The following is a 25,630-nucleotide window of genomic DNA, read 5'->3' on the forward strand; positions in this document are numbered from 1 at the left end:
GCACCAATAGCCAAGAAGATATCGTTGACGTTCATTGCTGTTTTTGCAGATGTCTCCATGAAGAGGAGCCCATTCTCTTCAGAGTACGCCTGTGCCTCCTGTCAGGGAGAACAAACAGATCGGGGGCTCAGGGGGCAGGGCAGAGCCACAGGGGACAACCGGGGGTCCAGTTCTCTAAAACGAGAGGCCGTTGTTTCGAGACGACAGGGTAGCACCACGCAAATGCATGTGTTGTGGGGTTGGGGTGCCGCTTTGAGCTGTTTCGGGACGTGAATATCCCTGCAGAAAAGCACTGTGTCAAGGGTGCGAAACGACAAGCAAAACGACGGGGAGCAGCGGGCGTCGCTTTGCACCCTTGCCCCAGAGCAGAAACACCCACATCCCGAACCACCACAACACATGCATTTGCATGGCACTACCCCGTCATTTCGAAACGACGGCCTCTCGTTTTAGAGAATTTGGGCCCCAGGAAATCATGACACCAGCCTCGGAGAGCACAACACACGACAAAGCAAGAGACACCACAGTGGATGAAGCTTTCAGCACGCCGAGTAACTTGTGAGTGATGCCACCGAAAAAACAGTGGTACAGTGCCATAAAAGAACTTGTACCTCTAGTTTCAGAATGCCTGTTCGCAACATTAAACAACCCTACTAAATACCTTGAAAATATGTGTACAGTTGAACCTCGATATAACGAACCTCGATTTAACGAAATTCGCGATATAACAAATTTTTTCAAGTTTTCTAACAAAATTTTGCTAAATGCATGTATTTTTGTCTCGATTTTACGAAGTAATTTTGTGCGGCGTTTTCGATTTAACGAAGTCACGGCAAGAAAGGAAGAACGAAATTCCGGTCGAGGCACGTTTTATTTTGCCTCTCAGGCCCTACATTGAAAAAATTCAGTGCTCAAATTGACTCTTGAAGGCTCAAATGAAAGAAAAGCGGTGAAATCTACGGTTAACAACAATTAAAAGCGAAGAACGAAGCTGCACAAACCGCTAGCGGTCATAGACGGTTTAATAGTGCGGCCACTATTTTGACGTCTCCATCGTTGCCTACGCCAGCGCCCTCTATGCTTAGGCTACCGAAGCCTATTTCAAGCTTTTTTTTTCAACGCGTCATTGCTCACGGTGCTGCTGCTCTAGGTTGTGCTCGCTGATAACCAAATTAATATTTTGTTCGTGCATCGTTAGGTGAGTTTTGTAAGCAGCATGAGCACTCCAAGAGAAAGAAAAGTGTTCCGAACAAGAGCCTGAGGAAGTTCGGTGAAACTGACAGCCACCGAAGTGTGATGGATGCCATCGATGTTCTGCGGAGGCACGCAGGTGCACACGAATGTTTAAGACCTTGTTAGCGCTGTCAGCATACGACCGTCACGTAAAGCCCGCCCTGGTCAAGAAACGCCAAGCACTGCTTACGGACTTCTTCACTACGGCTTGAACATCGAGTGCTGGTGGCAATAAATTGCTCTCTTTGAACGTGGTCATCTTCGTTTCACCAGCGTTCATTAGACAGCTGCGGTGCGGAGAAATCAGTTTCGTAAGGGCTCAGTGGGCATAAAAGTAATTGCTTAATCGAATTTGGCCGGAAGAATTTTATTTAATGTAAGCTTTCCGCTTTCCGGAGCACGTAAGCGCTGCTCCACACAGTGAAGCGGTCCGCGTGTACTCCGCTGAACTCGCAATCATGGCTTTATCTCGAGTGTTGTGGTTGCATCACGCGCCTATACTGCAGAGCCTTTGTACATGAAAAAAGTCTTTCGAAAGTTTCATAGCAGCCTTCCGCTGTTGTTGGCCCGCCGCGCCTAGGCCCCTAAGCCTACCACTGAATAGACGAAAAGAGGCGTAACTTCGAACGAGCACCTCGGCGGGGTGAAGTTCACGGGACATGGACGCGGGCGCGGGTTCAATTGACTATAACAGCGGCATTTAGTAGTGACCGAAATGAAAAAACAAAAAGTGGAAACCTAGTCTGCTATCATATTTAATGAGGCGTTGCGGAAAAAGCACCGGTTTTACGATGACACATGAACTACCGTCGGCTATCCGAATTCCATTGCCCAAGTGTTGAAACTCTTAATTCACACAATTTTCGCGGCCAGTTTTAGTACAAATTTCGCTTTAATTGGAGAGGTAACTACATAGCAGTTGTTGCCTGGCGAGGGCCAAAGTGTTAAAACCCCAATAACTGGTTAAATGAACTGTAAAATCGAAACCTCGATTTTACGAAATTCTCGATTTAACGAAATTTGCGGCCCCAAGTACGACTTCGTTATATCGAGGTTTAACTGTATAACACGAGGTTTCTTCCTTACTTAGCATACCAGATTTCCGCCTCGTAGTACAGTTAAACCTCGATGTAACGAACTTCAATGTAACGAAACCCTCGATGTAACGAACCACGGAATTTTTCGTAACTTCAAGTGTATGCACACCATGTATTTTCACCCTCTCTGTAACGAAGTCCCGTTTGCCGGAATTTCAATGTAACGAAGTTTCATGGAGAACTAGGCACGAAATTTAAATTATAGAGGTATATTTTGGGAGACGCAAGCGCCGAAATGGGGTCTCAATAAAACGCGAACGGCAACACTGGCCGCCCAATGCCGCGGATGCAGCGAGCCCCTTGCCTACAAACTGTGTGGCGTGCATACACGGCTAGCGCACTGTTTCTGTTTCTGTCGGAGCTTAATCGTCTACGCGGGCATCAGCGCGAACCGCATGGAGCGTTTTCTCGCCGCAAAAACTCAAAACGCGCCCCGCAAGCCACAGGCACGCTGACACAGCCACGGAGACCACCCGCGCTATGTGGGTAGCTCCAGCGACCGCTTCCAACCGCTCGCTGAAACGCAACTCGAGGGGCAAATGAGAGGGGCCCGCGAGAAAAAAAAGCGGATGACGTTGGCGAAATTTTCATAGTAAAACGTCATGCGCGCCGCTTACGAAAGCGCCCATCAAACATCCTCCGCGGTGGTAAGCCTAATCGCCTCTTGCGGGGCCGCCGCCGCCGCATGCTGCCGTTTTGCCCTTCGTTCGAGTTCGCTCATGCTTGTTGGGTTTCATCGTTACAGCAAGCATTTGTGAATCTTTATGAGCCTTGTGCGCGCGTTTTTTTCACACCCGCGTCCGCGTTTGTGCGCCGGCGGCGGCTTCTGCACCAGGAAGTGACTCGCGCTGCACGCGGCAGTGGGAGGAGCCTGACCAGTTTCGCCAATGGGGAGGCGCGCACCCTACGGCGGGAGCTTCGAAGCGCTCGGGCATGCCGAGGATATTTGATGGGCACTTTCGTAAGCGGCGTGTATGACGCTTTACAGTGAAAATTTCGCCCACGTTATCCGCTTTTTTTCTTGCATGCCCCTCTCGTTTGCCCCTCGAGTTCCGTTTCAGCGAGCGGAAGCGGTCGCTGGAGCTACTCACATCGCGCGGGTTGTCTCCGCGGCTGCGTCAGCGCGCCTGTGGCTTGCGGGGTGCGCTTTTGCGGGGAGAAAACGCTCCATGCGGTTCACTCTGATGCCCGCATTGACGATTAAGCTCCAATAAAAACAGAAAGAGTGCGCCAGCCGTGTATGCGCGCCACGTTTTCTTTTGCAGGAAATGCTTCACGGGATGAACACTTCATTAAAACCGCAAATTTCAATGTAGCGAAATTTCAATGTAACGAAGTAAATTGCGAATTTTACCGACTTTGTTACATCGAGGTTTAACTGTATATGCGGATCCCAACAAAAGTTTCAAAGTTGGGCTCGAAGTTCGGGCTTCATTTTTCCACGCGGCTACGGCTTGGCTTTGTTGTATATGTGGCTACAGCTTGGCTTCATTGCTGCGCACCTATTCTAGCTCAAGCCACCCTAGCGTGGCCACTACATCGTTTCTTTGTTGTTGAGTGCACACAGTGACAGCCCGCGTGCGCTCGTGTGAACCAGCGTTCGCTAAGCACTTTTTTTTTTCTTTCTGCTGTAAAGTAGGTAGCAACGTCAGAACCACGAAAACAGTACTCGGCTGCTTTCAAGAAAAAGGTCATTTTAGCTGCACAGGGCACCAGCGACAGTGCGACCGGGAGGTAGTTGGGTGTCACCATGGGAAGCATTCGCGGATGGTGACGACAGAAGGAAGCTCTTTTTGTATACAGCGTAATGTGAAGCTTTCGAAGCCCCAAGAATTGGACACGTCCAGAAATTGAACTTGCCCTGACGGAGTTCGTACGACAACAGCGAGCCACGCATCTGGCTGTGAGCCTGGAGAAGCTAGGGAGCTAAGGAAAAAAAGGACACCGAGTGGGAGCTTGTGGCAGTCTACTGTGCACAATAACATAACTCGCATCTTCTTGCTGCCAGTGGTCCAGACACTAACTTGTGGTCCGGACACTAACCCTATGTTGTCTTCAAGCGAAGACTGCCAAAAGGTGAGGAGCTGCCAAAAAGTGTCGCGAGATTCCATGAGAAAGGCTGGATGAACAAGTATTTCATGCTGGACTGGAAAAAGTCCGTGTGGTGCAGGTGCCTTGGCGCACTGTTGTCGTTCCTGCCCATCCTTGTGCTGGATGCGCTTCGTTGCCATTCGGCCGACTCGGTGAAGAGGCTGCTGCATGATTGCAGCACTGGCCCCGTTATCCTGGGTGGGATGACGTCTCAACTTCAGCCTCTCGATGTTTGTGTAAGCAAACCATTCAAGAATGCTGTCAAGCGGGGCTACGCAGAGTGGACTGCGGAAGTGTGGGCAAGCATCCCAGGAGGACCTTGTGCATCGTCCTTTCAATAAGTGCAAAACCTCAAACGCCCTCTACGATGACTACCGCATTTACTCAAATCTAGGCCGATACTTTTTTTTTATGAAAGGCTGTTTACGAAAGTCGGGGGTCGGTTTAGATTCGAGAATGCGGCTTTCCTGTCAGCGCTAGACAGTCAACGCCATCTCGCGGCTGCAGGCTTGCAGCTTGCAAGTTTGCAGGCTCCATTTTGCTTGTTTGAACATTGTGAACAGCTCTCAGCGTTCAAAACTTGCTTACGACACCGCGTTACCTCGAGAACTGCCCGTGTTCGCGGCACAATGGCGCCCACCAAGCGGTGCCACTACACTGCAGCTTTTAAAGGGATGGACAACCAATTTTTGTCGCGTATATGTTCTCTAGCGCGTATGAAAGCAAGCGTTTTATATATAGCCCGGTAACCACAAGCAATTTATAAACAAATTGGCAGGAAGAATTTTAATTTGGCCCCAAACTTTCTGAAATCGGAAGGGTGGTGGTTCGTAGTGTTGAAACTTAACACTACAATGCGTGTCCCGGCCCACGTGACCTGCAAACCTAGCAGCTACTGTAACTGCTGAAACATTTATTCACTTATTGAAAACCTTTTAACACAAGTATTTGCATAAGTTTAAATTGTATATGTATTTTTAAACATTTTGAAAATGTTTAAGACATGCCGCCCGCCGCGGCTGGGTTACTCTCAGAGTGGCTAACTGAGCCTCCACGCCCAGAATCAACGGCAGCGTTCAGTAAACAGATCCAGTGAAGCAGCTTTGACGATTCTGCCTAAGTCGCAACCACCTTTATAGATAGTGACCTGCACATCGCCACTGGAGATAATGGGAGCCGGCGTGCCAAAGACTGCCGTGTAGGGACGGCGCACTCCGTCAGTTGGGGCTAATTTTAATCCCCAAACTCGCAGCTTCTTGCATAAAAAGTAGCGGTCGTACCAATCAATGCCGATTGTAAAGATCATTACCTTAATACCAGCCAGCAATGAAATTAATGGTTAAGTCAATAGAACCGTTTCTTTGCTATGCAAACGTCAATGTACACAAGCAAACTACACTGCTACCATTTCCTCCTGCGCGACTGGCATTCTTTATTTGAGCATTTTTGTTAATTTAGGCAAGCAGAAACGGTGTACTTTCGGTTTACGCCAAGGAACTTTCTTTTGAGGTGAAGCTTGTCTATGCACGAGCAGAAGTGCTCAGGGAAGGCTCGGATTTGTGTAAACACTCCAACAGGGCCCACCGGCGCGTGGAAGTGCTTCACTCTTGCCGGAAAACAATGTTTTTGCAGCGAAGGGAGCACTAATCGATGGCAACCTTTTCAGCAGCTGCGATGCTTCCACCATAACAGAGCGCCGCGTTTGTAGGAGCTCTGTCGGAGTAGCCCAACAAATGGCAAATTGGGGTATGGCAGTCGTCCCCGCTAAATGCTTGCAGTGAGAACCAGTTATCTTCGGGATATCCTTTTGAGCCACTGCCTTCGTACCGAAGCGATCGGAACCTTTACTTTTGGCTAAATTTGTCGGTGAGCCTCCTGACACAGCCGCTCGATAGGGCGCACACTCACGCTCTCATCCAGCAGCCGTGCTCCTGCGTAAGTAGACTATAACCTACCACCTCAGTATCAGACTCACTGCAGCTACTTTTTCAAAAAGTCACCATGAATGCTGCTTCTACACTGCCTGCCCATAAGCTGAAGGTCAACCAAGACTACGCAGAAAATTTCTGACGCACACTGTTTTTTTTTTCTTGTTATATTCCCATGCTATTTGTAAACCAATAGGAATTGACCGCACGCTGAGTGTTTCTTCCCGTGTTTTTATTTTGTTGCACTAGATGAAACAGTGCGTGCAAAGTGCTTCTTGTTAATTTTTTCTGTTGAATTTCTGTTAAAACACTCTCAATATTTTGTGGGGGTTTATTTTTTCAGTTATAATCACGCTATCGAATGCATGGAACACCATGAAACACAATAGCAAATGGTTAGCAGCTGTGGAAACTTTTGCGGATGAAATCCGTGTTGGTGCGCGTTCAGTGGACGCCAGCTAAGTGCGCGCTTTCGCCAGCCTACCAGAGTAATAATTTCGCGTCAAAAACACTTATTTGAGCCCATCATCGAGCCCACAGAAGGTGTGCACGTGCCCAAGTGGAAATCGGCAAAGGCTGAGCATAACCGACCGAGAAACGACCAAGTAACAACGATGGCAGGCCGAACAAACGCGTATGCAGCGGAAAACTGAAGATTAAAAGCAGCGCCAGCCGGTGCAGTGGCATTGGACAGAACTAAAAAAACCAAACAAGCAATAACAAATTCGGCACGCAGAATCGGCACGCATGGGCAGGCCGCTATCTATAAAGCCGGTAGTGGTCTAAGCCAGGGGTGTTTGTTCTGCAAAAAATATTCGATTTCAGTTTCCAAACAAGCCAATGGTACCTTAAAAAAAAAAAAAAAAAAAAAAAAAAAAGACACGCCCGGGGAGCATTAAATTTCCGACCTTCACAATGTGAACCCAGATTCTACCTATGCCAACAGATGGCGCCTTCGTGCGAAATACGGGTGAATTAAAAAAACACAAAGTAATAAGAAAGCCTGCGATTCACACTTTTTTTTAGCTGAGGGCAAGTTTTTAAATGTAACTTCATTTCGCATACAGACAAATTTACATGGTTGCCAGGATTATTTTTGGGTGGACACATACAGCTCGTAGATCTAAAAATTTCTATTTAAAAAAAATTCCCCCGCATTTCCCCGAGGGGGAGAATGTGAAAGTGCGAATGCACGGTTGTCGGCCCGCTTGCGGCGCTTGCGCTCGGCCCCCGCAGCCCACCGCCTCGCTGCCTTCTCTTCCATCGGGTTTGTAGTATCACGTGTACACCACGCAGTTATCAAGCCGCTATAACGCCGCTGAGTCGCCAACGCACGCCGCTGACGACGTAGTTTGAATGCGTTAAAGATATAAGGCGCGTTACTGACACCGATATCAGCGTCGCGTCCGTGGCTTATTCGGTAGAGCGTCGGGCTGCGGCCCGCAAAGTCCTCGGATCGAAACCTGCCGCCGGATGCTGTTTCTTTTTTAAATATAGAGGAGCACTGCGGACGCCGCCACCGCCGCCGCCGCCGCCGCCGCCGCCGGCGGTGGATAGTTTGGGGTCGCTTATAAAGTGCATTCGCACTTAAAAGTTCTAGGGCATTATCAGCAAAATGGTTTCTCATTAAGGTGCTAAGTGATGCCTTTTCATTTGGGGTAGAGAATATATACTCGACAAAAATCAGTTGTCAAAAGGAAGGTAGCTTTGGAGGCCGAGAGAACTTCAAACCTCCAAGCACAGCGCGACTTCGTCGATGAGAAGAACGTGCACCGGTGGCAGAAGCAGTGGAACAATTTTTTCTAACTGCGCTGCCAAGCGAATGGCCTTCACACAACCCAAGAAAGGTCGACACCACGAGGTGGAGACCAAAGTCGCTGGCTTTATCCGACAGCAAAGAGTGTGGAATGCCTGTGATGACGTAGATAATACCGGCGAAGGTGAGGGAGATTGCAAACATTTGAGGCAGCACGCGGACTCTGTTCAAGGCCAGCAGGGTCTTTATCATTCGTTTTATGAACCAGTTCCGGATCAGCCTGCGACGGCGGACATGTGTGTGCCAAAAGCTACCCCAACTTTGAGGAGAAGCTAGTTGCACTCCAGTGCTTTGTGATCAAGAAGCAGCTGGAAAAGAAGTACAGACTGGACCAGATTAGTAACACCAATCAGACCCTGGTGTATTTTGACATGCTACGAGAAAGAAGGGCGCGAAAGATGTGAAAGTCAAAACTGCAGGCTACGATAAGCGGCGCACCATCGCGATGTGTTGTACGGCCAATGGGTGAAAGCTGTTGCTGCACACTATTTTTAAAAGGAATAAGCTTCAAGCCAGGAAAGTTTTCCCTACAAACGATGTCGCACGAGCCCAGAAGAATGGGTGTATGAGTGGTGCCCTCGTCGAAGATTGGGTTAAGACTGACAGTGCCGCCGTGCCAGGGCTCTGCTGTTTAATTAAGGAGAGTTCCTCCTGGTTCTAAATTCCTACCACGGCCACTTGACGGAAGCCATTAAGACCGTGCTTTCGGAGGGTGGTACAGACATTGCGGTAATACCCGGCAGTATGATGAGCCAACTACATCCACTTGATGTGGCCATCAACAAACCATTTAAAGGCCAATTGCACTCAAATTTCACCTCGGCCAAATTTATTTTTAATGCGTAGTAAGTACCCCTAAATAAGCTGAGACACAAGTGGTAGCCCCGTGAAACGCCTCGTTAATCAGTCAGAAGCGTTTAAAAAGGCTCCGCTGCAGACCACTCTGCACCTGCCGGCGGATCGCGTAAACAGCCATGACGCGCCTGTGACGTTCCAGCCGACGGTGGCTTTTTCCTCTGGCCAGCCACGCAGCGGGAGAACCGGTCGAGCTCTGCTGCCCCGTGCGCGCGTAGAGCTTGCGCGCAGACATTCTCCCGAACTGGTGACCGTCCGGCCGCTCGCTGGACGGCTGCAACGTCACTGCAATGGCCGCGCTCTCCTCGGTTTCGGTTTCAAAATCGCCGATTTTTGCTGGCCGCTTGCGGCGTCCACGTGCGTATTTCAGCTGTTGTATTTTGCATGTTGCTCTCTTTTTAAGCAGACTATACGGAAATAGGGTTTTCAAGAAGTCGAAATTTTGAGTGCAGTTGGCCTTTAAGGGGGGACGCGGGTCTTAGAATGGTCAAAAATGGCCAAAATATCGATTTTGAGAAAATCCAATTTTTGGAATTATTGTACCTTCAAGCACCTGCCTTCAAAATATCAACGCGAAATTCCATCGGGAAATACTCTAAAATCATGTTTTGAAACGCCTCGAGGGCCACGAAATGCCCCGAATTGGGCAAAAGTTGCTTCAAATTCCCGCGCGCCCCGCGGGCGAAGCAGCCGACCGATCGCCGCCATCTTGGTCTTGTTTTGAAGCTTGTTTCTTTGTGCGCATTTTGCGATATCTCAAAATGGCGTCGCTTGAGTAGAACGACCGCCCTTGCCAGTTTTCCGAAGGCACCTTCTAGGCCGCCGATTGGCTAGAGCGGGCGCGCGGTTTGAGTTCGCCATACGACCCCTCCCATTGGTCGGCGCGACTGCTGTCATGGCGGTCGCCATCATGGCGTCTGCTACGCGCGTCTGACGGAGTTCGCTCTTCTGGCGCAGCGCTCGCTTAGAGCAGTTTTTTTTTTACAGTTTCTTCTAATTCTTCCATCGCGTACTTTCGTGAATGATGCCAGGAGACGTACGTTTGAAGACGACGACCCGTCATGCGCACGGGAAGCGAAAGCGTCGTCCGCCTATCCCAAGGTCGCGTGGTGCGACTTCGGGCCGCTCGACTCCGCCGGATGAGAATCGTTCGCCGCCTCGTATTGCCTCGCCTGCCCCATCGCCTGACCAACCACCTCCGGAATCCATACCTGGTCCAAGCACGTCCTGCCGGCTTGACACGAGGTATTACACGGCGGAGGAGATCGCCGCGCGTACGGAACACGCGGACGAGGTCAAGCGCGGAATGGAGACCAAGTCAGCAACGCAGCGAAAATTCGACCTCCTTGAAGTGGATTTGGCGCACTGAGAGGAAGAATCCGGCACAGATTTTGTCTTAGTGGATTTTGCAATGCTGAAGGACCTTTTTGCGCACGTCAGGTGCGGCAAGTGCGGGCTGGCGGCGCCGGATTTGAGGAAGCCTGACCGGCAGTACGGCCTCGCCGTGAAGCTCGAGGTGACGTGCTCGGTTTGTGAACACCGTGTGGAACGTTTTTCCTCGCCAAGGACCAAAGGATCTGGCAATATCACTCTTTTTGAAGTGAATATGAGGGCTTAGAAAAGTATTCAAAGCATCGGGAAGGGGGTGACTGCTCTGTCAGATTTTTGTGCTGGTATGAACTTGTCCCACAGAGGCCTGCACCACAAGACATTCCAAGCGCACTTGAGGAAAGTGGTTCAGGTTTGCGAGGACACTGCAGCAGCCTCTGAAGCTGATAGTGTGCGTGCCATCAAGGACTTGTACTCGGACCTTGGTCAGCCGCCAAACAACATAGATGTGATGTTTGATGGCACATGGATGACAAGGGGATGGTTGTCACACATTGGAGTGGGCTGCATCATTGAAGTGTACACCGGCTTGGTGATTGATCATGTAGTCCTCTCTAACTTTTGCTTAGGTTGCGCCATCGGACCCAAAGCTTCAGATGAGGGCTACGAAGATTGGCTGGCAGACCATGAGTGTCAGCGAAACATTGACTGTGGTGCAGGACGCATGGAGGTAGAGGCAGCCCTGATAATGTTCAAGCGCTCGCTCTCCAAGAATGGGCTGCGGTACACAACCGTGATGTCCGATGGAGATAGCCGCACCATGCACGGCTTGAAGGAAAAAGGCGTCTATGGGTTTATCCCCATAGGCCAAGAAAGTTTACCTTTCGGCTACATTTATTTTCCCCAAAAGACTCTTTTGAGGGCCAACAACATGATGCATTTGCGGAAAACGCACTGCGCAGTGTCCCACCCCTGTATCCTCTCAAACTTCCAGCATAAAAACCGCGAATGAAATAGCCTCACCAAAGAACAAAAAAAGGGGGGCACCTAAAGCAAGTTTCACCCTCACACTTTTGCCGTACACAATATTCTGGGTACCACAGTGCACTGTAATAGATGATGGCACTTCACGAAGGACTGTTGCAGTTTTCACGACGCCAGCAAGACACCACCAGATTTAACAACGCTAACAAAATGCCAACCGATTCGAAGTCGATAAATATTGCTAAATTCCTGATGGGGTCCGTTACTTGGCCTTTTGTATCTCCAGTTCTAGTTGAAATTTTTGGAATCCAAAGACAGATTTGAAAATGGGAAGAACATGTCTTTGTTACTGGGAAATTTTGAAGCTACACTACTGACGGTTCATCTCATAACACATGGCCAAACTTCAAATGCAGTTTTCTCAGTTTCATATTTTTGGTCACTTCCCTCAGCCTTACGCAGCTTTTTGGAAACTTCTTCTTGCTTCATAAGGTCAATCTTGGTACCATTTTTTTCAGTACAGCCTGAGGCAGCCGATGACATTCTTAGTTTTTCTGTTTAGGCTACGCATAAATAATGACTTGCAGTTATTTTGATGAGCCAAAATATCCAGTACTGCCATTTTTTGTACTTGACATATTTTTTTAGGATGCCGTGACTTTAGAGAAAAACGAAGAATGTCATCGGGTATGGGAACTCTCTGGCTATCCATTCATGTAATTAAAAGCGACAAAATGCAATGCGAAAGTTCATTAAAGCTGCGTAAGAAATTACCTAATTGCGGTTTAGACTTTGTATGATAACTTTTGAACTAACAGCACCAGCTCAAATATAATTGCATATTTGAAATCTACAGAGAAAAACACATCCGTCTGCAAATTTCCATAAGTTTCTACCCATAAATAAAAAAGTTAGTTTTAAGACCCTCGTCCCCCCTTAAGGACAGGCTGCGGAAGCATTACAACGGCTGGCTGATGCTGCAATATCAACTAACCCCAACCGGGCGCATCAATTGCGTTTTACTCAGCCAAGTGGCGAAATGGGTCGCCGTGGCATGGGATGAAATCCCGGCCGAGCTAATTGTGCGGGCGCTCCGTAAGTGCAACATCTCGAATGAGCTGGACAAAAGTGAGGACAGTGTGCTATGGGAAGAGTACAGCGATATCGACGAAGACGAGTGAGCATTGAACATGCTACGACGAGCGCCGCAAGCGTAATAAAGCGCATGTTCCATCTAGTCCGAGTCCAATGCCTCATTCATTCAGCTTATATTCGAGGTAAGCTTTTTTTTATTTTCTGACCTTCCAAATTTCGGGCGTCTGCCTAGAATTGAGTAATACAGTACCTATGGGAGATTTGACTGACAAGGAAATGTCCGGAGAAAGCCCAGCTGAAGACTAAAGAGATTGAAGTGCAATTTCAGGTGAATGTTTTGTCCAACCTTTCCTCAGTCGAACTATATGCGGGTAAAACTTTTTTCTACTTCGAGTCCCTAAAACCTAACCTCATACTATATTCGGGTTCGTATTATATGCAGGTTTTTACGGTACAGCTGCATTAATAATCCGGACGTGCACTAAATTACCCCTTGAAAATGATTTGGCACTGCACCTGCCCGGCTGCAAGGAGCTACACCTGCAAATCACCACTGGAAAGTTTACGATAGTTCTATAGTGTGTTTGCACATGTGGTTGGGCCTAGCTGGTTGTGGGGGGGTGGCCATTGTGGCCAGAGGTCTGGTCCCGTGCATTCCAGCTCCCTAATTGGTCATGAGCGGCACACCACACCTGCCATATATACATACCAAGCGACTTATGTCAACTGCTGGCACCCCCTTTCACAGAAGAACTCCTCTCTCCATTAAACGAAGTTCGGACGCACATGCCATTACAACAGAAATGGAGGGGGTTGGGGTGGGAAAGAGGAAAAGGGGGGGGGGGGTTGCTCTGAGACTGTTGGTGTTGGTTATACCAGGGGTCCCTTTTCCTCATGGCCTTGATGACATATCCGAGTTATCCCTACGTGGGACTGCTTGGAGAGATTCAGTTGGCATTGGTTATTGGGGGGGCATTTTCACCGCGTCCACTATGAGATACGAGATAGCCCTCAGTAGACGAAATTAGCATTAGCTGTATTTACACTTCAGTCGAACCTCAATGTAACGGTCAGTAAAATTCGTAATTTACTTCGTTACATTAAAATTTGCGGTTAAAATGTAGTTCTAACCGCATGAAGCAAGCGATGAGTATTAGCGATGAGCGATGAGAATACAAGCGATGAGTATTAGCTGAGAAATCGTAAATCAAAAACCGCGCATTATCGTCGCTCCGAGTTTCCTCCTCCTTTCGACTTACTCTCCGCTGTTGACGGCGTGCGAGCCTTGCCTCCCATGATGCTGCGCTCCGCAGCGGTGACGTACTTCCGCTATTGCGCTGCTACTGTCGTCTGCTACGGGCAAGCTTTGTTGACACCTTGAATCCCGCACGCACTCCGCTCAAGGCTGGAAAAGCCAACGAAAAATCTGGCCGCATGTATGCGGCGGCCTGGCCTTGCCCTTTCGCGGTGTACGTTGCTGGCGGCACATGACTTTTTATCGGCGGCGAACTCGCAGCCGCACGGGGAGGGTCGTGCGCTCGTTCCCTTGATGCACCGCGCACTGTTTATCCAAAAAGCACCGTATCAGATGTGGCCCCGCTGGTGCCGTGTCTTATTTTGCGGCGGTGGTAATTCCTGCCGGCGGCATGTGAAAAAGTCATATTAAACCGATGCAGAACCCGTGCACAAAACGCTTCAATCATGTGACCAGTTTAAGGTCCCTATTAGACCAGTTCAGCTTGGGGCGACGCGTGGTGGAGAGCGGCAACGTTGGCAAAACATTCTCCGCCGCGGCTCTGAGCTTTCTATTCTTTGACAATCTCAAACATCGGTTGCCTTGGCAACAAGGCACAAACCGCTCCAGAAGTCAGTTACGGTTCCGTGATCCCGGTTCAGCTTGGGGCCCCACCTCGCGACATGTGGGCACTGCAGGCGTACCACCCACTCCTATTGGGAAGTGCGAGATGCGTTTGGCATTACAGGAGGCGATGGTGTGTGTGTTGTGGACGCCTTTGTTTCGCGATGAAATGCGACGTTGTGCTTCTGCGGGTGGATAGTTCTTCCCATGGTCTGGATAATCTTTCTCGAGCGACGTACGACTCAACCTCGCATGGGGTATGTGCAGTGTACGTGGCTAAAAGCCATCGGCTTGTGCGCCAGAGTTAAGTGACTTGCTGTTCGTCCCCGCAAACCGCGCGCGAGGTGAGTATCGAATTTACGACGGGCAGGAGGCAACCCATCCTCTGTCAATCATGGTTCAGACTTTCAACGCATGTTGTGACGTTGTATTCGTTAGAAACGCATCTCTGGATTGTTTTGAAGCTGAATAAAATGTATGCGTCAAACCCGGGCATTCGGCTCAGGGCGTTCTGTGCGATTGCACGAAAGAAGTGCCACGGGGCTTGAACGCTTTCTTTATGGAATGCACTCAGGTAAGAGAATATCCATGTCGTGTTATGGCCGTGTTGCATTCAATACAAACGGTTAAGCGTTTGTTTTACATTTGTTTCGTTTGTCGTAAAATGCCCAAGTACTCCGGCACTCCGCTGGCAGATCAGCCGGCGAGCCGACGCTGAGCAGACGACTCATCTCTTTGCCGGAAGTGCGTGAAAAAGCCGCCCAATAGCAGGATGTCTAGCTCATGACGAACATCTGGGAATCGATGATGTAGACATGTGAAGATGGCGGCGTCCAAAAACACGAAGGAAAGGGTGAGAAAAAAACGACAAACTTTGCAACAAAAGTGTGAGCTTTCCGCTGCGCGTAAAAGAGTAATACTTGGCACAGAGGACGTTGACGACCCAATCTAACGGTTGCGCTAGTTCATTTAGTGTGCTCAAAATGCCTTTCAGGGCCCCTTTAATCGTCTACACGGGCATCAGCGTGAACTGCATGGGGCTTTTTCTACACGAAAAAAAACGCCCCTCGCAAGCCACAGGCATGCTAACGCAGCCACCCACGCTAGGTGGGTAGCTCCAGCGACTGCTTCAACTGCTCACTGAAATGAAACACGAGGGACAAAAGAAGTTGCTCATGTGGGAAAAAAGCTGATAATGTGGGTGAAATTTTGACTAAAACGTCATACACGGCGCTTAGAGAAGCGGCCATCAAATATCCTCCGCAGTTTTAAACCTAATCATCTTTGGGGGGCCAGCCGGCATTCCCTAGCACTTGGAAGCTCCCGCAATAGGGTGCGCACCTACCCATCGGCAAAAGTCTTCAGGCTTCTCTCACTGCTGTGCACGACACAAGTTGCTTTCTGGCCGAGGCAGAAGACGGCACTAGCGCGGCCGTGAAAAAAACACGCGCAAGGCTCATGAAGACCCACAAATGCTTTGCCGTGCAATTGCTGGAACAATGAAACCCAGCAAGCATGAACAAACTTGAACAAAGGGCAGAGCGGAGGCATGCGGCGGCGCTGCCGCCACACGCAGCTTGTAGGCAAGGAGCTTGTGGGCAAAGAGCTCGCTCATGGACTCTGTGGGTTACTGCATCCTTGGCATTGGGCGGCCAGAGTCCCCGTTCGAATTTTATTGATACCCCGTTTCAGCGCTTGCGTGTGCCAAAATCTACTACAACCAAAATTTCATGCCTAGCTGTCATTGAAAATTCGTTACATTAAAATTTCGGCAAACGGGACTTCTTTACACAGACGGTGAAAATACATGGTGTGCATACACTTGAAGTAACAAAACATTACGAGGTTTGTTACATCAGGGGTTTCGTTACATTGAAGTTGGTTACATCAAGGTTTGACTGTATTTACAAAAGGGGAAAATTGGAGACGCAGCAGATGACTGTTTTAGCTCCTGCCGGGCACCACACCAATCTGTCTTTCTCGTCCTCCACGATTGGCCACATGCCGTGAAGGGGGATTTCTCGTCATAGCAGTGGCTTCACCAACTCGCCAAGGAAGGCTGCACCATAACAATAGCTAGCTAGTTGGGGACCCCTGATAGCCCGTACACTAGCCTACAATGAATTTTTAGAAAAATTTGGGCAACATCTGCCCACCTGAGTTTTTCCCAGCAGTGCTTGCACAGAAGCAATGCGTTCGATAGATTCTTGATTGGTTGTCATCCCATTCAGACAGAGGAACCTAAAAAGGCAGTATCAGACTAGCTGACATGACGATGACTAGACGGCAACGCCAACACTATGCAGACAATACAAACATGCCAGGCGACGAAATGTCCACGTACAGTGCCTTCACTGGCCAATGGAGCCAGAACGGCTGTTTCCTAAAAGAAGCAGGTAGCCGCCACGGGATAAGAAAAGAGGACAGACTATACCTCGAGCTCGACGGCACGCTTGGCTGCCAGGTCAGCCTTGTTGCCGGCCAGGGCGATGACGATGCTGGGGCTGGCCTGGCGCTGGAGCTCCTTGACCCAGGTCTTGGCCCGGCCAAAGGTGTCCTGGTTGGTGATGTCGTAGACCACGATGGCCGCCTGAGCGCCCCGGTAGTACATGGGCGCCAGGCTGTGGTAGCGCTCCTGGCCCGCCGTGTCCCAGATCTCAAACTTCACCGTCGTGTCGTCCAGGCACACCGTCTGCGTCAGGAAGGCCGCTGCACAGCAAAGACGGGGGGTCACCACGTACAGCCACTTTGGTATAGTCTCGAGCCACCTTTCCCTTCTCCTAAACTTTCCACTGATGCTAAATAACTAAAAGCCCAAACCACAAACAGAGCCCCACACTTCATGGGGGCGGTAGGCTGCAAAGGGAACCAGGTTGTCACGGACGCCAACCACATCAGCAGCTGCTGCGGCTTAAAATGTACTCATTCCAGCAATGGCAACTCTTGTGCCACATTTGTAAACTACCACAGATTAGAAGGCAAAGCGAGTGAATACAACACAGCTGTCTTAGCAACTTGATCACCGCTCATCTCCAAGCAGGCGATGCTAGCAGCTATGGAGAGGGTTCTGGAAAATGAACTTCGTTCATTGTAATGGCACAAAATGACACGAGGCTGCTCAACACAAGTGCACACTCCCACGGTCCGAGAATGGTGTTACCTGGGAGGCAAACATGAGGAACGGCTTCTTGCTTCTACACTTTAGTTTCCCTTGAGGAGTTGCTGCCTGTGCAGTAAAATTTTAGGCGCACAGCTAAGTGATAAAAAATTGCCTTGTTGGCCAAACTGTGGCCATACAAACTGCCTCGAGAAGCAATATCAAAAAATGTACCGGAGCAGGTAGCTGGAGCAGGAATTGCATCGACTTGTCGCACTGTTCGGTTCTAGCAGGCAAAAACAGGACGCGACAGAAGTCAGCGACAGAGGGTACTGTCACCAGCCCGATATTGTAGTTGTCGCCCACTGTAATAATTTTAGCTTAGACACCTCTCAAAGGACAAAAGAAGTCAGATATCAAACGCAACCTTAATATGCCGACAGTTCGTGTAGGTTTGCACCTACACGAACTGTCGGCATATTAAGGTTGCATATTAAGAAAACCATCCCCGCCCCAAACACGTGCGGGGCACGCAAGTGGCCATCCCCCTCACCTCCGATGGTGGACTCCTGGTACTCGTGGAACTGGCCCTTGACAAAGCGCAGCACCAGGCTGGACTTGCCCACCGCGGATTCCCCCAGCAGCACCAGCTTGAACTGGCAGATCTTTCCCTGCGGCGCCCCATTGGGCCTCTGAGCCGCTGCCCCACGTCCTGCCATCACAAGGAGCCTGCAAACAGCGTTTGGGGGAAGGGGGCACGCACGTTCACCACCACTCGGCGAGGGGGACAGGAGGAGGGGAGAAGAAGGCACAAAGGGCAACTCCCCTCAGGCGCCTGTGAGCTTCGTGCTGACAAAGCACGGCCCCTTGCACTCAGGTGTATACACAAACAGCCCCCCTGCCACACACAACACTGAATTGTGGTCATCCGTCACTAAAGCTCTGAACAAGTCCCAATGCTACGGGGCTAGGCCTGTGTGGAGGCGAAAACCCACAACCTTCGGCCAGGCACGTCCAACCAGACAGACAAGTCAAAACACAGACAACACCTCGGCAATCTAATCGTCAACGATACTCGAGCAAAGAATGTTGTTCAAGTAGTCTGCATGATAAGACACTCCAATGCCGACAGTGCAGTGCAAACGATTTTACGGCGCATTTTTCAAACTAAAATACAATGAAAGCAAAGGCAGTTGGGAATATGTTTCATTACACCTATCACTTTGTAGTAAGATACCCTCACATATTTCTTTTGTCAGCTTACATAAAAAATCTTCATACGCCTCGCATGAACAGTACATTTTAGATTGACCCATTTGGCTGCCTCCGAAAACCAATATTTTCCATTTTGCCAGAATTGAAGCAAGTTATCTGTGCATGTTTCGTATATACAGCAACCAGACTGCAGTCAAGCAACACGCAAACGCAGCAGCAATCTCATTTACCCTCACACTCTAGGGGACTTACAGAAAACAGTTTGTCACCTTCCTGTTGCCTAGCAGCTGTATAGAGCGTATTGTGAAAAGCAAACAATCCACGAACATGAAGCCTTTGCCTGTCACATCATGCCGCAGGCACAAGGTTAGACTGGCCCGATCAGCAACGTGCAAGAGCACTAGTGTTCCTATTCCGCTCATGATGACGTCTGACTTGGTAGGTAGCATGCCATGCAGAGTGGTGATGGCAAACTTTCATCGTCCAGCGCAAGATACGATAAGTGCAGTAAGAATAAATTTAAACTGAACACCAGGCAGCACAGACAAGTCACAACCTTACAAATAGATGGCTCACCAATGCTGCCCACCTTTTTTTTCTACCCACTGCCCAGACTATAGTGTGATGCAAGCAACTATCATAAGATGCTAGAAGAAACAAATACCAGTGCTATATGCAAGAATTCAGTAATATGGAACAATAAATCAGCTGACTAGTGTCAAGCAACAGGAGGGAGTCCAATCCATTACAACCACCTTGCATGCATCGACTATAGAATCCCGATGACAGACACAGGACGTGCTCACGAGGCCCTCACGGCTGAGGCACAGCCTCCACCCCTGTAATAAGGAGCCCAATGCGCTGGAACAGGGAAGAAAATAAAAAAAAAAACTGCAGCTTCCTGGCCGATAACTGCTCCTAGGTCAAAGCACAGTAAATGACTGATAGGAACCACCCCACCAATCAGTTATGCAACTGGCCCGGGCCATTTTGGAGCAGCACACTGAGACTTCATGGCAAACAAAAATTTCCTGTAACTGAAAAATAGGTACAGCAACTAGAAGCATACGTGCTTTAGTATAGCATTATTTATTGGAACAACTACACACATCTCCTGGGGCAAAATAAAATCCACAAAACAGTGTTATGCTTTCATGAACAATTTAGCACCTCCTAAACCGCAACTAAAGTACTCGCGATAATTCCAACTCGAAGGGACCCGAGGATTTTGTTTGAACGATCAGAAGCTCTCTTAAATACGACTCGGGGTGACACACCAACTTGTTTTGTAATAAAACATTCACATACAGTATAGCCCACTTATAGCGAACCCGGTTTTAACGATATAGTGGCTATAATGAACGAATCTTCGTTTCCCGTTACCATTGGTATACATAGATTTTCTGTCCAGATATAGCGAAAAGCGGATATAACGAAGTGATTTCGGTTTCTCGTTGTGTTCGTTATAAGCGGGCTCGCCTGTATTTAATAAGAGCAAACTCACACACAGCACTGAAGTGATATGCACAATTTGAAAAAGATAACGAATGGATGACTGCTTTGTCTTTGCATGAGCAATCGAAACAAAGTTTACGATGCCAGCGAGAGCAGCCAGTTCATTGCTTTGACACGTGTATGCAGGCTTGCGACCGTTAGTGATACAAGGACGCAAATGTAAAGCTAGGAGCGGCAAATGTAGCCGACATTTTCCGGCATGAACGAGCAGAAAGTACAAATTAACCGAACTTGTGTGGTGAAGGAGTTTGAATTAGGCGGGATTGAAAACAGCGGGCCAACAAAATTTTTCAAATTTGTTTGAATTATCCAAGTCTGAATTATCGAGACTACTGTATACACAAATGATGTCTCTATAAACATTAATGAAATCTTCACAAAACAAAAAAGATGGAAAGCAAGGCTCGGCACAAGTTTGGCACTAATAAAATGGCAGCAGGATTTGCTTTTATGCGCAGTTTGGCGCGAGCCAAACTGCCGCAGTATGAAATCACTGAGTGTGCTGTCCTAAGGGTGCATGTTGCACAGGTTACAGAATGACCAAAGACAGCGTGAGCTTGAAAAACACAGCAGTCCAAAATTATAAATATAAAGCTACAGCTCCCGTCCACTAGTCCTTTAATAAAGGGTTACAGCCGATCCATCGTTGTAGCAAGTTACCACAAACTGGGTGCTTTCACGATTATGCCAATCCATCCTGAAGCACAAGCAGCAGCGGCGATGTTAACATCCCTTCTAGAGCAGCTAGTTCGGAGTTGGCACTTCTCAAAGGTGAAGGAAAGCAGTCCAAGCAGTTGTTCTCCCAGTTATCTGACACTCGCCTCATTGCTGATAGCCTCATTAACTCGGGGCGACAAACAGGGCAGAGACCCGGAGCAACAAACACTGCCAAATGCCAGCCTTATCGAGTACAAAACCAAGGCTTCCTATGCTGCAGCAACTGAAATTCCCCTTTGTGCATAAAGTGACTAGTGTTAAGTGCTGGCAAACCTGAGTGGCCACTGACAGAATATTTTTAATTAAAAAGTCAAGACATAATACTTCTCGTCTTCCCAGAGCGGCCAAGAGATTCAACCGCACATGGCTGGCACACTAACTTCACACTGCAAGTTTATGCTTAACTAAGCACACTAGCTGAAATTTGCCTCAACGAAGGAGTGAGATGACTAGCAACAAGAAACTAGCACTGAGAATTTTTCGAAAATGTGCACAGCACACAAATTGGTCTTACCAGCTTTTCTAGAGATCCAAACATCACACAATAACCTTCGCCATGTATGTAAACATGGCCATGGGAGTAATTGATTGATTGTAGGGTTTAACGCGCCGACGCAACGCAGGCGATGAGGCGCGCCGTAGTGGAGGGCTCCGGATTAACTTTGACCACCTGGGGATCTTTAACGTGCGCCGAAATCTCGAACACACGGGCGTTTTTGCTTTTCACCTCCATCAGAAAAGCAACCGCCGCAGCCGGGAATCGAACCCGCGACCTTGTGCTCAGCAGCGCAACGCCTTAGCCACTGAGCCACCGCGGCGGGTATGGCCATGGGAGTACATAATTCGTTCACTCAAGCTATTATTACAGGCAGCGGTCTCATCTGTGAAGTTTCCCACTGTTCCCATGAGCTAACAAGGTTTCAGCAAGTACCCCTGTCGACAGCCACTAGCGGGGATACACTGAATTTTTGAGCCAAATGGCCCATGCTATCAGCAGAGAAGTGCACCCACAAAAGAGGAACAGAACGCAGGCATAAAACCCAAACAACCTCTGGCATACGTCACTTAGCATTAATGTCAGCGAGTTGCCAACAAACGAAACAATTACAAACAAGGTTCTACAATTAGTGCTTAATGGTGCCATTTCCCCACATTAATTTAGGCGAACGTAATGGAACATAGCTAAGTAGGACTAATGATGCCTGGGTTCAGTATCCCCAGCACAACAGACATCACATAAGAGACCCTCACCTCGTAGATCTCGCACGCCAGAACAAGATTCAAGAAGCTCCCAACTGAACATGCACTGTGCTATGCCCAAGATATCTCAAATAAAATCAGCAAAAAAAAAAAAAAAGAGGGTTCCACTATTGGGTAGAGATCCCACACAAAAAAATGCAAGCTTGATGAAACCAGCAGTGTCAAGTTCCTCTACATGAGAATAAAATACTAAAACTAAAGCCTGCCCACAAAGCACCAACAAAACAAAAACGGCTCAAGGTACGTGCAGAAAAAAGAATGGTTCAACCAAAACAGTACTAAACAAACCCTTTACACGAATCTGCCAAATCAGAATGCAAACAGACTGGTCAGCTGCACAGGGTGCATTTAAGGCAGCAAACTGAAAACAGACCGCTTCATAAGCCTGCATGCCGTCACCTTGCAAAAAGGAAACCATTGTGAAGCATCCCAACCCCATGCTCCGTAGGGGACATCACCAATGTGACTCACGTTCATGAGACTAATGAACGCAACACCGAAACAACTGCCATTCATCACACGCAGCGAGCACTGCCAAGATGTGTCAGCGAACACAGCCCTTGGCAAGGGTGGAGAGGCTGAAGTGTCAAAATGACCTGTCAATGAAACGTCGCAATTCGGAGCAAAGCCAGAGGCCTCCCTTTAAAGGAAGACATTACTGCCCGTGTTTACAGGCCTTTTAAGCGCTGAAAGTAGCCAGAACGTCATAAACTTGCCAACAGCCAAAGCCTAGAGCAACTTTGCCTCAACCTAATAGCTGATCTTCCACAAATCTAGGGATGGTGTCAATGATGCCTCTTCAAACCCTACATAAAAATAGACATTTTCCAGCTTCTGTGCTCCCTGGAAGAATACACACTGGTTAAGAAAAAAATGCTGTGTGAATACACACAAGCAAAGGCAGTTTTGACACAACTAATATACATGCCATTGTAATGTGTCCGTGGACTTTAACCACAAATGTCCTCGAGCACATGTCAAGCATGGGCAATTGTTTTGCATCGTGGTGCCGAGTTTGATGCCAACAGGTCTGCAAACCAACTTTCTGCACTAGTTTCACAGGGCAGCATTTGTTTTTAGGGCAATCGCTATTTACACGCAGTTTTTCGAAGCCGGCAGGGAGTGATGCGTTAAGTTCGCTTTCAGCATAAGGCACTGGCCTGCACCTTGGCAACATTTCTAAGGCAATGACTACTTATACTCCCACACATTTTGAGATGCTGGTGAGGGCTTCTTGTGCAGGAAAGCACTGTTTTACTTTCAGAACCCCCCCCTCCAAATTGTGCGAACAGCAATTCAGGTAGGAATTACATGGGGTGTGCACGGTTCCACCAGTTTAAAAACAATGATAGTACGCCTTTTCCATCTCAAACAACTTGGATGTCAGTTTTCCTACACCTCAACATGATAATGCTTTGAGCTCAACACTTTTTCCCTTCACGCAACTGCCAGCCTTGGCCATGCTATAGACCTCTTGTGCGACTCCGATTATCTCCAAGAACTGAGGTGTGCGCACAAACACAACCGCCAGATGTGCACCTGCTCCACCTTAACGTATGTTTGTGTACCCTGCTAACTGCATAAAGGCAATCAAACAGAATACTGGCTTGTACGCTTGTAAGCGGAGCACGTTCTACCAACTACCCTGGCAATCCCAGTTGAATGTCATTTGACAAAGTAGCCGTGGCAAAGGTGACGAGTGCATGAGAAGAATACCCAAATATCCTGGTAGCAGACGGTTAAGCTGGACGAACGGGCAACAAGGCAAGCGCACGCCCCTCGGGGGAGAGGCTGCACAGAAACCCGTCGCAAGACGCCCCTTCAGCGAAGTCCGCCGGCCGTGAATCACGGCCGTGCGACGACACATGAGGGGACGTCGACACCCGCACTTTTTGCTTCTTTTTGGGGGGCTTGCTTGGAAGGCCTTGACACCACGGCGGAAGCTGCTGCGTTTACGCCAGGGCCACGTGCATACTCGATAGCAACCAGCGCTGCCCGCGAGGCAGAAGCGGCCACGAAGCAAGGTATCGGCGCCAATGATCAATAGCGCGAGCACTTTGATCCCCGCTGCTGGAAGGCCGACGAGCGGCGGTGCCTGGCGTGTCACAGCTCTCGCACGGAGCGGTGACGCAGCTCGGCTCAGAGATTCAAAGCACGCGACGCCAGCGAGCGCCCCACCTGACTGCGAAATTTGTTGCCGGCTGGTCCGTAACGCTTCGGGGGACGCCTTTCCTCATAACGCTCTGATTGGCGTCGTAAAGGACACGGCGATTGCTCGCCGCAGACCCGCTGCGGTCGCAAATGGGAAGGATACGAGGAAAGGCAGAGAGAGTATCTCACGCTTGTGGGAATGCAGCCGACCGTCGTCGAAATACACACAGGTTTCCCCCGAGACACTGCAGCCGACTGTCGGGTTACTCGAGTCTAGTGGGCGTATTTTGCAGCTTGTCAGGAATGACGCGACGCTTGCAGTCCACTCTGGCGGGCAATGGCGAATCCGGACACACCGAGCACCGCGACCAGCCGTGAGGAGACGCGGATCGGTGTATGGTGACAAGATAAATAAACTGTCACGGCCGACGTCGGAGAACGGCTAGGCCTATTCGTGCTTAGGCCTAGAGCAATCTCGTTTACACGTACGAGAGCCCACTTCGCCACTGGCTCTCTCTCGGCGACGCTAGGTATTTTTTTTTCCCCCGCGTTTCCCTTCCCTTCTCAGCACCAGCCAAAAAAATACACACAAAAGAAATTTGCACGGACCCTCACTGCAAGCACAGGCAGTGAGCAACTGATAGCGCACAGAACTCACCTAATTGAAAACTTGGCTGTACTCCGGAGAGTCCGAAATACAGACCAAAAAAAAACCGAAGTACGAAAAAATTTCACAGGCAGTCGACGGGCCTCCCTTTACACCACCCTCAAAAATGTAGCCGAGTCACACGACGACGTCCTTGTAACCTTCCGCAGGGGCTTGGATGAGCGGAGCCGATTTGATTCCGAGAAATAATGATGCTCGAAGCACCGAAGCCGTTTAAACTCCCACACGGTCCAAATTCATCGCGGGCTCCCACCGAAAAACTCCTGTCCACCCCGAATGCGGGAAAGCAACGGACTATGTTTTCTGCTATCTTTTCTTCCCTTCCTCTGGCGGCAAATAACAATCTGTGACGTCACGCTTTTTTTTTCGACTCGCTGTTGCCCACTGATAAAATGTACCCCTGCCGTGTGGCGGCTTAGTTGTTCAATATCCTTACAGCGTGATTAAATGCAAAAAAAGATAACGTTCTTTCTGAGAAAAAAAATTTAAATTCAAAAAGAGCTAGGTCTGTTTGGTCTTCTGGATTTAAAATATGGATTGACCAGTTGCTGGGTTCTGTTTTGTTTACAAAATGGCAGGCCCCACGCAGCGCGTGACGCAGCCACGCAGCGAGAGTTGGGCAGGCAGACGACCTCAAACGACGCAACTCGCTTGTTTACGGTTATGTGCTTTGCGGCGTTTATGCCTTAGCGATGTTTCTCGTTCTTGTGTACTTTACTGAA

The 25,630-nt window shown here is 49.0% G+C and overlaps 1 protein-coding gene and 1 long non-coding RNA gene across 3 annotated transcripts in view; one reads left to right on the forward strand and one right to left on the reverse strand.

Moving 5' to 3' along the window:
* Rab5 (RAS oncogene family member Rab5) overlaps positions 1-25,245 on the reverse strand; it is a 39,147-nt gene extending 13,902 nt beyond the window's left edge. The window contains exons 1-4 of one of the 2 annotated variants that reach the window (XM_077699331.1): positions 24,900-25,245; positions 17,937-18,112; positions 16,721-16,995; positions 5-98 (exon numbers count right to left, since the gene is read on the reverse strand). In XM_077699331.1, coding sequence (XP_077555457.1) covers positions 5-98; positions 16,721-16,995; positions 17,937-18,102 — 535 coding nt within the window. In that variant the 5' untranslated portion in view covers positions 18,103-18,112; positions 24,900-25,245. Of the gene's footprint in view, positions 1-4; positions 99-16,720; positions 16,996-17,936; positions 18,113-24,430; positions 24,868-24,899 lie in introns of those variants that run through there. The other variant, XM_077699332.1, reaches the window with a different exon arrangement.
* Positions 118-2,303, forward strand: LOC144169904 (uncharacterized). The gene is made up of 2 exons (XR_013322537.1): positions 118-1,330; positions 1,369-2,303. It is a non-coding gene; the product is annotated as an uncharacterized LOC144169904 (long non-coding RNA).
* Positions 25,246-25,630: the final 385 nt, after the last annotated feature.

The sequence above is a fragment of the Haemaphysalis longicornis genome, unplaced genomic scaffold, assembly GCF_048455015.1.
Source record: "Haemaphysalis longicornis isolate Haplotype H1 unplaced genomic scaffold, Haemaphysalis longicornis Haplotype H1 scaffold_2, whole genome shotgun sequence".
Taxonomy (NCBI): Eukaryota; Metazoa; Arthropoda; class Arachnida; order Ixodida; family Ixodidae; genus Haemaphysalis; species Haemaphysalis longicornis.